The sequence below is a fragment of the Myotis daubentonii genome, chromosome 14 (genome assembly GCF_963259705.1).
Source record: "Myotis daubentonii chromosome 14, mMyoDau2.1, whole genome shotgun sequence".
Taxonomy (NCBI): Eukaryota; Metazoa; Chordata; class Mammalia; order Chiroptera; family Vespertilionidae; genus Myotis; species Myotis daubentonii.
Genome location: NC_081853.1, coordinates 36,166,472 through 36,182,175, shown reverse-complemented (window position 1 = coordinate 36,182,175; position 15,704 = coordinate 36,166,472). Strand labels below are relative to the sequence as shown.

General features: G+C 47.0%; 1 protein-coding gene across 1 annotated transcript in view; it reads left to right on the top strand.

Annotated features, from left to right (window-relative positions):
- The window catches only part of RFTN1 (raftlin, lipid raft linker 1), a 175,570-nt gene that overhangs the window by 109,830 nt on the left and 50,036 nt on the right, over positions 1–15,704 (top strand). The window contains exon 5 of the mRNA XM_059664045.1: positions 11,482–11,779. Within this exon, the coding sequence (XP_059520028.1) occupies positions 11,482–11,779 (298 nt within the window). The remainder of the gene's footprint in view (positions 1–11,481; positions 11,780–15,704) is intronic.

Here is a 15,704-nt window from a genome sequence, read left to right as displayed (position 1 = left end):
AACCACCCCCAAGTGCTTAGTTGAACTGCTCTGTTTACCATGGGAGTTTCAAATGCCGTTAGGACCGCGCTATATTTTTGTTGGTCTGGAGTTGTGGGAATAGAAAAGTTTTTTTTTTCGTTTTTTTTTCTTTAACCAAGGTTAAAACTTGGATCGCACGGGTCCGACCGCACCATCACAACATTTTGTTAAAGTGCCTTTCATTATTGTTCTGGAAGCCTATGTAAATCAGGGGATGGTGGGAAAAAGAAGTCACGGGTCTGGATGTTTAAAGCAGTGTGGTGTGAAGGGGAACATCTGCTCCTGGTTAAAGTTCTTCAAATTTATGTTCTTCCCTCAGTCATTTAGCTGTGGTGCTGAGATTTGAGTTCCATGAAGACTCTCAGACTGGCTTTTCAGAACATTCACAGGCGTCTTCACAAACCCTTGAGGTTCTTTGCTCCCAGCTTGTGATTCCAGGGTCACTGGTATGATCAAAGTGTGAAATTGGGGTTGTCAACCTCAGCAGAGTCAGGATTTGGATTCTAGCTGGGTTTTATTTTTCCTTCTTTCTTTTCGTTTCTTCATCTTTTTTTTTTTTTTTTTTTTGGAGGGGGGTGGTGGAATGCACTGTCTTATCTTAGGTAGTAAGTAGAACCTTTATGAAAGAAGGCCCAGTGATGAATATTTTTACCTGGATAAGAAAGACTGATGTTAACCAATGGTTTGTTGCTGCAGCTTTCCTTTTTCCTGAGGGGAAGATTGACCTGGTTTGTTATGAGAGGGACGGAGAACCCAGGGGCTGCAACTAACTTTATTTTAACAGTGTTGCTTTCTTGAGATGTACCCGGGACCTGCGATCCCTTCATTTCTCTGGGCCTGTTTTCTTCTCTGTTAAAAATGATACAAGTAGCAAATGATGTGCAGATTTTCAAAATGTCACATGGGTATATTTGCAAAACATTACTGGCCCCAGATGACGGGAGTTAATAGACTCGTAGAAGTTTCTACTGAGAAGTAACTTCAGATTCTGCCGATTTAACCTCCTACCCACTCATTCCTTTTTCAACATATATTGAGTACCTCCTAGGTTATCAGGAACTGTTTCAGATGCTGGGGACATAGCAGAGAAGAAATAGACAAGGTCCCTAGCCTCACAGGGATCTCATCCACCTGGGAAAGACAGACAATAAGCTACTATTTTTAAAAAGTGGTGTAAGTGATATGGTGAAAATCAAACAAAGAGACGCTGAAGCTGGCCAGGTGACCGTTTTTAGACTGGGATTTCGAGAAGGCCGTGCATGGGCAGAGGGGACCCAGGTAGCAAGGAGAAGCCGGTCATGGGACATTCAGTGGAACAGCATCGCAAACAGAGGTTGCTGCGAGTGCTAAGGTCCCCGAGTGGGAACCAAATTGTATGTCGAAGAAAACAAGGCTGTGAAGGTGGAGAGGCGTGGGCAGGTATGGGGTAGGACACCCCAACGGGGAGGACGCGGTAGCTGCCTAGGGTGGATGGGAGGTCAGCACAGTGTCCACTGATGGGAGGCCTGGAGCCTTCTTGAGAGCTTGAGTGGATGGGATGGGTTTGACACTCGTGGGAGGGACCAGGCAGAGAAAGCCCAGGATGTGTTAGCAGGAACGCGATGGAAGAAGCGGATCACATACTGGACAGGGAAGGACGAGAAAGGACAGTCATCTGCTTATTCTTTGTAAAGCGGCTTTCACTGCTGGTCACGCGTAACTGGGGGACCCTATGTCTCCGTTTGCGTGGACAGTTCTAGCTCAGGCCTGTGCTCACAGCATAACTATTAACAGTTTCACCTTTTGCTTTGAAAAGTGCCCTTGTTTGGACGATCGGTTGCCTACCCATAGTTTAACACGCCAGAGTCCTGCGGTACATCGCCTTGCAGTCCGCAGACTGCTTGCTGCCTCTACTTTTGGTCTCCATCTACCTCCCACCTCCCTGCCCATGACGAGGGAGGCGCCTTCTGACCTTTCCCACGAGTTCTGCAGTCACCCCAGGCCTCCAACCACTCCCTCGGCCTCCACTCTGTTCACTTCTGTTACCATCGCCGTCTCTCACTGGGATTCAGACCAAATCCTGCAGACGGATGAATTTCCTTTGGGATAGGCCTCACTGTTGCTCAGAAACCATGGTAGCATCTCAATGCGTACAGAACAAAAAGTCCAGGCTCCGAAGATTCAACAGTCTTCAAGATCTAGCCCAGGTATCTCACAGAACAGCACAGAGTATAGTGAATACAGTGCTGGGCCCAGCCTGCTAGGTTTGACTCCTAGCTGCCATTTACTGCTAGCTGTGTGGACTTGGGCACGCTTTGCAACCTCTCTGCCTCAGTTTTCTAATCTGTAACACGGGGATGAAAAGAATACCTAGCCCTGGCCAGGTGGCTCAGTTGGTGGGAGAGTCAGCCCTCACCAAAAGAGGTTGTAGGTTCAATCCCTACTCAGGATACATATGGGAGGCAACTGATCAATGTTTCTTTCTCACATTGATGATCTCTCTCTCTCTCCCCTTCCTTCCTCCCTCCCTCCCTCCCTCCTTCCCTCCCTCCCTCCCTCCCTCCCTCCCTCCCTCCCTCCCTCTGTTCCTCCCTCCTCCTTCCCTTCCTTCTTCTCTTTTTAAAAATTAATAAAACATATCCTCATGTGAGGATTACATAAAAAAAAGAGTACCTACGTATGTTGTTATTATAAGGATTAAATGAGTTAATCCATGTAAAGCCCTTAAAACAATATTTGGCACAGGGTAAACTCGCAGTAAATGTAAATTATTGTGATCGTGGATTTTTGGTGCAGGCACATTGAAATTTGCTCTTCTTTGCTTAACAGATGACACTTGCTTACCACTTCACCTTTGCTAGCCTTATGGGAGTCCTTCCCTCACGCCATTTCCGTATACAGAGACTTCACCTGTGGGTGAGGTTGTTTTACTCACCATGGACCTAGGAAGCCACGAAACAACACCCCGGGAGGTCCAGCGCACATTCTGTGACTTTCCCACGAGACTGTGAAGAAAGTCCCTTTAAGTGCTTTGCTCGCATGATGCTTTGAGATTTGACTTATCCATTTCCTCTGTGGTTGTGCACTGGCATCAGTGGGAGCTTGGGGTTCCTGCAGACTTGTGGGCAAAGGCAGATTCTCCTGTACATTTTTCCCCCTTAGTGGAAAATGCCAGCTCTCTTGGGCAGAGGTCTTTGCTTTTGCTCCAGGGTCCTGATCTGAGCCCAGGCAACCACATTTATGCTAAATTGTCCTGATGGGCTTCCAGTGAGAGAGATTAGGGATTTGCAGGGTCAGGGAACATCTGCCAGAGGGGACACTCGTCTGCTCCAGCGTGTTGACTCTTTCCATTGTGCCCCTCCTGGTCTAGGTTTGTATCTGTTGCGGCACAGTGCTCTGTGTAGTGAAATGGCCGGGGGTTGGACAGCGATTCCAGAAATAGTCTTTAAAAACTGTCTTCAGTTATATTTCAATAATGTTGGGGGGCAGGAATTTTTTTAGCAGACCTGCCATTTGGAGACATGCAAAGATACCCTGTGTGAAGTAGTAGACTGCTGTGTGTTGTGTCTACAGACAAAATAACCTAAGCACTGAGGCAGGAAGCACTTTGACCAAAATATAGGGGTGAGCAAATGTAGGTTTACAGGTGTTCATATGGAAAACAATACAATAATTAATAATAATACAAGAATAAACTTCCATGTACTCACAACTGTAAACCTCCTTTTGCCTGCCCCTGTATATAAACATGATGATAAGGATTTATTTGCTTGGTTTTATTTGGCTTAAATGTCAGTTGCCTTATATAATACTTGGGTTGTATTCTCTTCTTCATTTGAGTACATGTGAGTACTGAAAAGAATTCAGATTTTATTTCATATGACATAATGAATGGGAGCTATTTAAATATTTGTTTTGTCCTAAAATTCCTCTTCTTCAGAGCTGCTTTGTTGCCACAGTGCATCTGTATGGTTTCCATGGGAGCCACCCTGCCCTTGGTCAGAACTGATTGGCCCAGGTGTGGACACCTGACCTAAGTTGGGCCAATCAGAGGCCTTCCCTGGGATCTTTTTACTGTGAGTAATCAGGAAGTTGAGGACATTCTATCTTCAGTAGCTAAGCTGTAAGCAAATACTCAGAAGTTGACAATGGCCATATTTTCTGCAACATGGCGGAACTTGTTTTTAGATAAGAAGAATGATGCTAACAAATAAATAAATAAAAAGTGGGACATAACTTGGAGAAATTTTCTGACAGTGCTGGAGATGCTGGTTCCAGGTCTTCCTAAGGTCCAGCTCTGGCCCTACCCTGCTGGCCAGTTGGGTGCTCCTTCAGGTACCGCTAGGTCGTTCTTCACAGATAGACCTTCCCTTCCTTGATCACTTTGTGTGCATTTTTTACTTAGGCTGTTGACACGGGTTGGTTCTCAGAGGGCACAGAGGGCTAGTTGAAGATCTTTGGGCAGTCCTATTTATTTCTAACTACTCTGCCCTCCATTTTACCGAATCATGAAATTATAGGCACAATCTAAGTGAAAGAACTGAGTCAATTAACACAGAGTATGAGGGCAAATAAGACTTATTTTATCAGAAATGCCTGCCTTGAACAGAGCCACCAAAGGATGGGTTCACTCTCTACTCCCGCCAGAACAATGGACCCCTCCTCTTCCTTTTGTTTTCAAGGGAGTTTACAGGTTTCTCAATTCTTTCAGCATTTCCTGAACTCCAAATAACCCCTAATGGCAGAGGAGAATAAAGAATACCTCTTCCCCAAAACCTGAGCCCTGCCAAGTGGCATCCCTCAAACTGAGCTTGGACAGTTTGAGAAGGATGGACCACATTAACTCTTCAGTTTCTCAGCTACCCTTGAGTTAGACCAACACATACAAAATCCAAGAGGCCAGGGATAGTGCCTGTTGGGCTCACTATTAGTTTCCTCTAGTAGGTATTGAGAAAACAGTTATGGAATGAATGAATGGATATTATCCCCATTTTATGGATGAGGAAACTGAGGCTTACATAAATCAATCATTGACTAACAACATAGCTAGTGAGTGGCAGAGCTGGATCCAAAGCTGTAGGTCTCAGACTCCTTGTCCAGGGCTCACTCCAAGACCTGTCAGTCATTAAAAGAGAAAACCACTGCACCAGATAGTCCACATGTTCTTTCCTTGGGGCTCCATAATGGAGCTAAACACCCAGCCGTGCTTGGTAAAGCTTTCAGTTCCTGAAGCTAAGTGTTAACACGTCAGAACTAAAGGCAGCTTCAGACTTGAGCTAAAACCGGTGTTATTTTTGAACCTTCCTTTTTCAGAAAGCTGTACAAGAGTTTAGGTGATAAAAGATGGGATGGGTTGTGTGCATATGATAATATATTCACCGCAAAGACTCACATGTAGCTGTGCAACCCAGAACAGCATTTTTGTGCCTCTTCTTGGCACACAGTACATGCCTCTGTTTGTGGGTTCTTTGTACATGTCATGGATCCGCAAACACCTTTAAATGTCAGCCATCATAGACGGTGACCCAAGAGAGTTATGAGGGAGGGTCAGAGTGGTCTAGGGTATACTTGGGATGTGTGTGAGTCTTGGTCTTTACCTTGTATTTTATGTCTCTGAAATCATTGTTGAAAACTGTTTCTATTGCTCAGTATTTTATGTTTTACTAGAGGCCCAATGCACGAAAATTCGTGCAAGAGTAGGCCTTCCTTCCCCTGGCTGCTGACACCGGCTTCCCTCTGGCCGCCGACAGGCGCCCGGGCAGGCACCTTGGACCCAGGATGCTTCCCTCCGGCCCCAGCATCGTCCAGAAGGACATCCAGAACAACGCCCAGAAGGGCATCTGGTCTAATAAGCATATTACCCTTTTATTATTATAAATTATCCTATATAATCAAAAGGCCAGAGACCATAATAGCGTAACAACCAGAACGACCAATCGACCAGTCGCTATGAGGTACATTGACCACCTCTCGGTCCCTCCCCCCGGCCCACAGGCTCCGATCGCCAGATGGTGAAGGGGGAACCACGGGGAACCTGGGTGGGTGTCGGCAGTGGAGTGGGACTGGGGACTGCCAAGCGGGCAGAATGGCCAACCTCTTGGCCCCTCACCACGGCCCACAGACTCTGATCATGGCGAACAGGAGCCACGGGGAACTGGGGTGGGTGGCAGCGGGGCGGTACTGGAGACTGGCAAGCGGACGGAAGATGGCCCTGATCGCAGGCTAGGCCTAGGGACCCTGCCCACGCATGATTTCGTGTGCTGGGACTCTAGTGCTTTACAACAGCACTATCCAATAGAACTTTCTGTGATGATTTAAATGTTCTTTTTCGGCATTGTCCAGTACCATAGGCACTAGTCACTTGTCACTAGCTACTGAGCACTGGAAATGTGGCGAGTGTGGCTGAGAAATTGATTTTTAAATTTTATTGGAATTTAACAGCCACACTTGGCTGATGACTACCACAATGGGCAGCACAGCCCTGTAGTTGTGAAAAGTCGGTAAGTTTCTGATTGCCAGCATTAATTAGCTCATTAGTTATAAGGATTCCATTAAGTTTATCATGAAGTTAGAAACTGGCTACACCTTGGAGATAGGAAATCTACTAATTAAAGATTTAACTTCCCCACCTCAAAACGTGGTGAGGAAATTCCCCTCAACAACAGTGACAGTTGTCAGCTCTCTTGCTACCCCTCAGCCTCCCCCCTGGGACCTCGAATCGATACCAGATTAAGTCTTAGGGGACTTGTTTCTGTTTGGAGCACATGCTCTCTCTCACTGCCTTATGAGAGCTCATGGCCTTCTCTTCGTTTCACACCAAGTCAGGGTTAGATTTAGAGACCTCCATCAGCCTGCCCGGTGCTATCTCACTCCCTTTACCTGCTTTCCTCCTGTGTAGTCAGAGTTCCCCAGAGAAACAGAACTAATAGGATTACAATAGGCCTTCCATATCTGCAGATCCCACACCTGCAGCGTCAACCAACCGCAGATGGAAAATATTCAGGGGAAAGATGTTACGTTGTGGCTGATGTGTACTATGTACTTGGGCCTACAATGGTCGCATCTGTACTAAAATGTGCAGACTTTTTGGAATCATTACTCCCTGAACAATACAGTATAACAGCTATTTACATAGCACTTACATTGTGTTAGGTATCATAATAAGTAATCTAGAGATTATTTAAAGTTCCTGAGAGGTGGTGCATAGGTTATATGCAATTGTTATATCACTTTATATAAAGGACTTGAGTATCCATGGATTTTTGTTATCCACAAGGGTCCTGAAATCAATTCCCCACAGAAGCTGAGGGATGACTGCATCTGTCTATCTATCTATCCATCTATCTATCTATCATCTATCGAGAGATTGAGTTTGAAATTGATGTATTTTAAGGAATTGCCAGGTAGCAAGTCCAAAAATCTGTAGGGGCATCTTGCAGGCTAGAGATTCAGGTAAGAGTGATGTTGCAGTCTTGACTCTGAAGGTTGAAGACTCAGGTAGCTTTTCTATGCTGTTGTCTACATGCAAAATTCCTTCTTCTTTGGAGAACTTCAGTCTTTGCTCATAATACCTTCAATTGATTGCGGCCTCGCCCATCCACATTATGAGAGTGGTCTGCTTTACTTAAAGTCACTGGAGAGTAGATGTTAATCACAGCTGAAAAATACCTTCACAGCAACATCTAGACTAGTGTTGACCAAACCATTAGTCACCATAATTTAGCCAAGTTGACACATAAAATTAACCATGATGCCTTCATCATTGGATTCAGACGCAAGGGTATTACACTGTCTCTGACCCTTCACCTACATCATCTAATATGACCTGTAGGTATTCCAGTTCCTGTCAGCAGGAGCCTTTTCTGCTCCTTTTTCTATGTTATATTAGCTTTCATTTTTACTAAACCCACCCCATGTCTCATTTCTCCCTAACTGGTTTCACCCTGACTGGTATATGTACTCTAAAACTCAAGTAAGTGTGCCAGACTGGTATACATGTACACTTACCATTTGCAACATGGTATTCATTTTGAAAGTAAAGTAGCAGGCAGTATGTTCTAGATTTTCTGGGACTATCCAAATATTCTGTTGTTATTTTTAATAAAAATGATCCTTCAAATACATATCCAAAGGTGATTATTTTTTACGATGCATTGAGACTTTGTATAGAAATAATATTTTTTTTAAAAAAAATCTTTTTTAAAAAAAATCATGAGATTTCTGATTTTAGGTTTAGAAAATATAGTTACCATCAAATTTGTTCTTACTCATTATAGAGCAATTGAATGAAGTCTTGGATCCATCAAAAGTGGTATTATTTAATATTTGGTGCCTACACCAGCAATTATCACTCCCTTAAGTTTTGTGGGTGGGGTGCTTACGAAATGCAGCAGAAACGAGAAGGTGGGCGAGAGTGTATTTCAGTTTAAAATAGTATCTAGCTGGGCGTCTTGGCACAGGCTGGATTATATGAAGTGGAAAGAGTGGTATTGTTGAAGGAGCTTCAGGGTGGACTTAGGAGACCCAGAGTCGTACCTGAGCATTACCTGTGATTAGCCCTGCGATGCTTGACCAATTTCCTCTTCTGTAAGGTGTTATTTTGAGGCCTAGAATAATGCACGTTAAAGTTCTGAGTAGATGTTGTACAGTGTTAACAGTTGTTTTAAGAAGCCACAGTTGTTAGGGAAATTTTGTGGGGAATTTCGTAACCAAGGTGATGAGGGCCTTGGTTTGATCTCCATGCTCATTTGACGCTGTGCTCGTGAACACCTGGTGTAGCTTGAAGTAACAGTGGTGTCCAACACCAGCTGTTGAGCCCCTAAATGAAGTGATCTCAGATATAAGGAGAAAGGGGGAGGGATTCCTGAAACACAGAGCGATAAATCTGGCAGGATGTGGTGAGTGTATACATGGGATTCGAGAAAGGGAAGAGCTAAGGAAGATGCCAGTTTGAAGAGATGAGGTCTTTGTTGGACCCTGTCAGCTGTGATCACCAGCCATGTATGTCTGAACCCCAGAGAAAAATTAGGGCTGTGGGGTTCGAATTTGGGAATAATTAACATATGCCTAGTGGTTAAACCCAGTGATGACAGGAGGTGACCATGGGGAGTGTAGAGTGGTAAGAGCTGGTGGCTGAGGACGAATCCTGCTAAACACTACCTAATCCTCACCATTATCATGCACGTGAGCCTTGCTCAGTAACAGTTATGAGTGAACAAATGAGTGAATGGGAAACAAACAGGGCTCAGATTGACAAACAGTCAAATGACTTTAGGAGAAAGAGAAAAGAAGGTGCCCGTACTAGAGTAAGGTAGGAAGCCAGAAGTGTCAAGGCCCCCAGGGTCTAGGCAAACAGTGGTCTTTATAAAATCTAAATGCAGTTCTCCTGGCTAAGAAGGACTACTCACCCTTTCTGGTAAACAGTTTGGCAGCCTTATCAAGCCTTTGTTAAGTTACTATCCCTTAACCCAAGCATGTCAAACTCGCGGCCCACAGGCCGCATGCCTCGTTTATTTGGCCTGTGTTAGCCTTTGCGTTTGACATGCTTGCCTTAACCCATTAATTCCACTTCCAAGGTGCCTCGTTAGTGCAGTAGGTAGCACGTCAGTCTCCTAATTCCACTTCCAGGAGTCCACCCAAAGAAAGTACGCAGTCCTGCAGACAAAGATTTATGTAGAAAAATGGTTCATATTCCTGAGACATGAACTTCCCTGGAAGGCTTGGGTTGGGATATTTTTTAAAGTTTTGATACTGTGTAGAACTGTAGCTCAGGATACAGAATGTTCGTTAATGTTTAAGATAGAAGATGAGCAAGGAAATCTTGGCATTTGCTCTCATACCCCCCACTGTTCTTTGCTCTTGGAGATCCCTTAGTGGGAAAGTCGGGGGTATTCTGGCCTGCAGGGTGAAGTAAGAGCCTTTGTTGGCATCCGTGATATGGCCCTTGTGGCTTCCAGTTCAACCTCACTTCAGGGCATTCCTGGCTTCTCATGTCATGTTCCACTAATATTTTGAGAAGTTTCTTGAATACATCAGGATGTTGTACACCACCAAGCCTTTGCCCATGGTAATCCTTCCTTCTCTCTATCTACATTGCCCTTCTCCCATTTAGTGAACTCCTAGCAAATCCTTCAAACAAAACAATTTATGTAAAGTGCCCAATGCAGTGCCTGGCACATAGTAGGTCTGCAGTAAGTGGCAATTACTACTATTACTATTGTTGGGTCCAGCACAGGCTAGACTTTATAGACAAGACTGGACTGCATGTTTGCGTCTTCCCTAAATTGTCTTCTAGAATGTGTGGTATTGAACTAAAATGACCTTCTGCTTAAAGTGAGGGTGGTTCATCTGAGGACGGCTGCCTCGGCTTGCTCCTCCCTCAGAGAGAGAGACTCCATGCTGGATTTCTTACTAATTCTCAAATGGAGATGTTCACTGCAGAGGTCCCAGGATTTTCTGAGGTCATCTACTTAGGGATTGGTGACTAAAACAACACAATTTTGAGGTCTCTACCTCTGATTTATTGGAGCATCCTTGCCCAGAAAGTCCCCTTAAAGTTCATCTTCTAGTTTTGGCTGGCTTTTGCTTTGATTTTATTAGGCTATTACTTTTATGGTTTGTTTTGTTTTGTTTTTCACTTATGACTACTACGTTCAATTGTCTGGGGGGATTTTTTTAGGGAGAGGAGAGTTAAAATGCCATAGTACTCTTTGTGGCCATCAGGCCCCCACTTATGGGCTCAGGAAGTGAGAAGGAACTTACCCATTACCTAGAATGGATGGTGTGAACCATGGCCTGCAGAATCATACATCTGCCCGAGCAGCACCTGTGTGCCTGGCATGGTCTCTGGCTCCTCCAGCTTCACCGGGGACCAGCAGCACCCCCAAGCAGGTGTCCCCTCTTGTGGGAACGTGGGCATCTGCTCTCCCACAGTGCTGATGTTCCCCATCTCTGCCCTTCGCTGCCAAAACAACTGTTTAAAAGAGGAAGCTCTTTGGTTCATAAAATGTCATCAGGTAGTTCGTGTGTACTTATGTAGACATACTGGATTATACAGTAGCCTGGTTGGCAGGAAGTAGGTGATTCATCAGAGAAGAAAAAAAAAAAAGATGAAAAAATAAACTCTTACCAAATGAACTTCCTCTTTCAAACTCTCTTTGTTTCAGCTCATCCTTTTTAGACCCTTTCCTAGCCTCTTAGGAAAAAAAAAAAAAAAAAAGCAAAACTAATAATACAGTGTTTCAAAGACAGGTCATCCCAGCTCTTCGCAGCTCAATGCTGTGTTTCCCCGTGGCTAGAAAAAAAACAAGGCCCATGCTCTCCGCCCCCAGTCAGGCCAGGGCTGGGGTGCGTGTACTGCCTAGACACGGTGCCTCTGCCAGCTCCCTCGGTTTCATGTTGAGGCGTTTTGGATGTTTCCTGTGTCCCTCTTTGGCAGAGGATCCCATTCACATGGTTCTCTTCATTCTGTTTGCCACACAGGTCCAGGAGGCTGCCAGTCGGGGCCTGAAATTCGTGAGTGTCATCCCTCAGTACCGCTGCCCTGTGAACTCAGCAGGCAGCAGCCCCCCGGTGGGGGGTGGGGACAAGAAGAACCCAGGTGCTCCAGCAGGGGCGGATGGAAGCCCCGAGCCCAACCAGGGCCCAGGAGGGGAGACACCCATCACCGCCAAGCGGCCCAGCTTGCCTTTGGAGGAGGGGGACGGTGCAGACTTTTCCAAGACTCTGGATGGGCCGGACGGGGACCTGTCCGAAGTGCCTGGGGAACCGCTCTCGGGAAGTAAGTATGTCAGCACAGGGCCTATTGGCGCGAGGGAAGAGAGGCTAACAGCTTCTCAGGAATCCGCATGGCATTTTATGGAAAAGAAATGGAACGAGAATGTAGAGAGGGCCATCCATCAAACAGGAAAAAATTTATCAAGTGCTTTTCTGGGCCTCTGGACTGTGGACTTACTGAAGCTGTGACTTCCGGGGGGAGCAGAACCACATGAAATGGACTCGCAGTTGCCCCAAAATGGCACGTTTGAAGTGGATTCTCACACTTGAGTTATTTCACCCATGTGCTCTTGCACTGCCCTTGAGTTACCCCCTGTACCCACAGGAAGTGCTAACGTGCCGGCTCCCATGCAAAGCGGAGGCTCCATTTTGGGTTCACTTGTTTTGAATATCTGCCTAAAGAAAGAAATCAAGAGAGCCAGTTGAGGACACATTGTGCGGGAAATTGGTGACTCAACTCCCTAGGCTGGAAACAACCGGATTTCGGGGAGTTTAGTGGACAGATCGGCACCACGCAGAGAACACTTGGCCAATATGTGAATCCCCTTAATCACCTAATAACGGCCATTAGAGCATGCACTTTAGGTTGGGGATTTCAAACAACAGCACAACAATGTAGAAGCCGACGTGTTTTACTACTTACTGCCTGTGTACCAGGCCCTGTGCCAATAAGCATTTTATATGACTGATCTCTTAATTCTCCCGATAGCTCCAGGATTTGGGTGAGCTCTAGTATGGCCCATTTTACAGCAGAGGAAACTGAGGTTTAGAGAGTACATCTTTGTCCAGGCTGGGTTTTGGCAGGTCTGGCATGTGAACCCAGGCAGGCCTAGCCACCATCCCAGTTCACCTCTCTCCTTGGTCTTTTCCTGTGTAATATCCTAATAGGCTCACAAGATGTACTGGGGCCCTCAGTTTATAGACAGTACTATTTCTCTCTGTTTCCCCACAATCCCCTTTCCTCTTCCTTCTCCAGGAAACCTCGCATCTAGCCATTTCCTGAGAGCCAGGTACTTATATGAGCCGGGTGGCCTCTTCTGGTCTTTGGAAGGTGAATCAGTAACGAGACTGACAGGAGGCGACCCCAAGGCTTAGGAGGCCTTTCTCTTTCTCCTTTCTGGACCATCTCCCTGGTTAATGTTATTATTTATTTACTAATTCTTGAGATTAGCCTTAAATAAATGATGAAGAGTAGTTCGTGCTTCGAGAATCGAAAAGAAGGTGAAGTATTGTGTGCGTGTTGGTGGTGGGGGGGAGAGGGGGTTGTTATGCCAGTACTTCCTGAAAAGAACACTGTGGGATGATTCATTCCGGGGACTTCTATGCCAAGTTGCTTCAGAGGGAGAGGGATTGGCGCTGCCTCAGTTCTTGGATATATTAGGATTTCTGTGGATTCGAGGCCCAGGTCCCTATTAGGTACTGCAGTAGAGCTCTTTGTGGGATTTTTCACTGTTCGAGGTAGACTTCTGCTCCCTCCAGAGTAGCCGAGAGCACATTGAGACCCTGTGTGTGCCTCCTAATGAACGTCCAAGTCGCATTCCAGAAACCTCCATCCGCTCATTGCGGGTGGGCTGGGTGTGTGCGCGCTCTGAACCCCTTGGAGCCCTTCTCTACAGTCCAGGAGCTCGGGAGGTGAGGGGCAGGAGCTGTGGAGAGGCAGGTGGCACCGTGGTTAGGAACCTGGAGTCTCTTTCCGTGCCAGGCCACTACCTTCTAGCTAGGCAGTCTTGGCCAACATACCCTCTGTGCTTCCGTGTCTTACCCTGGAAAATAGGGCTAGAACAATAGTTCGTTGATGGAAGGTTAAATGAGATGCACATTTGAAACACTTGCCACTGCTTGACTAAGTGTGAGCTGTTAGTATTGGGGTACGGGCTGCTCTGAATGGAACCCTGGCTTTGAGAAAGGAGACAGTGAATACGGAGGTTCCCCTCAGGGGTTTCAGATATTTCCTGTTCCAGAATCCACCTCCCCCAAGATTTTTTCCAGACGTCCTGCCTTCCGTGTTTGACCCCAGGGAGAGGTCATTGGGGCGGTTTGTCCTAGGATCCACCTTCCCCCAGGTGCCTCCTGCTGCCTGTGACAGTTCACCTCCCTGACCCGAAGACTCCCCGGTCATAGAACACCCAGGGACCCCTGAGCACCAGCGTGTCCTGGTCTGTGTCCCATCTCCTCAAGTCCCTATTCTCCACTAGAACGCTAGTTCCTGCCGGGGAATCCGGGTTCATGTTAGCTGTGCAGGGTGTTCTAGCACCTCTCCCCCCCATCTCACTACGTGGGCACCTGTCTGTTGTCTATACATGAGGCTGGCTCTTACCTCTCTGCTCAGGAGGCCACAGGTCCCTGAAATGTAGACAGCTCACTGTCATCCTTTTCCTCTTTTTGTGGAATAAATGTGTTTTTTCAGCAGAGAATGAACACACAGGGGTTACTAGTGCCCGTGCACGGCCTTGTGGTAGATGGACAGACACAGTCACAATGGTGATGGCCCTCTAAGTCAGTGGTTCTCAACCTTCTGGCCCTTTAAATACAGTTCCTCATGTTGTGACCCAACCATAAAATTATTTTCATTGCTACTTCATAACTGTAATGTTGCTACTCTTAAGAATCGTAATGTAAATATCTGATATGCAGGATGGTCTTAGGCAACCCCTGTGAAAGGGTCGTTCGGCCGCCGAAGGGGTCTCGACCCACAGGTTGAGAACCGCTGCTCTAAGTGGTCTCAGTTCTTCCTGTGTGTCCTCTAGATGGCATCTCATGGCAACTGTATGACAGAAGACGCTGTGATTGTGCCCATTTCACAGATGAGCAAAGTCACCTTCCATGCCCTCGTGGAGTTCAATTTTATCTCATAGCTTCAGCAGTCGGCCTGCTTGAAGGCCAGATGTCCAGGGACCCTGTCCGCGTTGGTCGTGGCCCTCATCTCGCCGCAGCCTCTCTCCCAATCTTCGTCCTGGGAACTCTTTTCCTTGCACCCCCCCCCAAACACCCCCACCGGCTTCCCCTCTCCGCTGCTTGCTCAGCTTTCAGCTTGCCTTCCTCTCAGGGCCCCCTAAGGAGGGTGAAGTGTTTTTACTCCTCCTCCTGCCAGGTGGGCTTAAATAGGCAATCACAGCAAGACAATTAAAAAAAGTCCCGAGGGAGTCTCCCTCCTTCCCCCTCTTTCTCCTCAGTTAATTTATTTCCTTTATAGGAGGCCTAGGGGAGCCAGTCGAGGCCGGGGCTGCTCAGATAGGGCTTGCCAGCGCGTTCTCCATCAGAAACAGAGCTGTTGCCCCCGCCTCACCCCCACAGGCTCCAGGGAACAGCGGCTCTGGTCCAGAGGTTATGCCATGTGCCCCCTTGGCCCCCTCCAAGGCCCATCATGTGGTTTTCTTCCTGCTCATTGACTTTTATTTTCTGGTCCGGGGAATTTCCTGTTGGTCTGATGGCCTCGCTGTGCAGAGATCACCTGAGCTGGCGCAGGGACAGCCCCATGCCCGGCTGCTCCAGGACGCTTCCCCTTTCCTCTCACGCTCCTCCGCCCCAGGCAGCTCTGCTCAGAAGACCAGGCCCCTTGTGAGGCATCTCCGGCCATAGGGAGCTTGTGTTCTTCCTTTGGAATAAGCAGGCCGGGTGGGAAGGCCAGGGCAGGGAAAGGTAAGGAAGGCGTCGCTGATGTCCACCTGCCACTTCTCTCCTGGCCTCCAGCGTTCCCCGTCTTGTCCTTCCCTCCATGTCTCTGTTGCTGCAACGTCAGTCGCAGAAACAGGAGGCCAGACAGGTTCATGCAAATTGAAATTGTTCCCACTGTCACGAAAATAATATAATGTCTTCAAAGCATTGCCCTTCTCCCCCTGTGCCCACGCAAAAGCTTACAGTGCCAGGCAGAAACCTGGGCCAGGGTCTCCATGGCACGTCTCAGCTGAGGGGATTGTAGTCAGTAACCC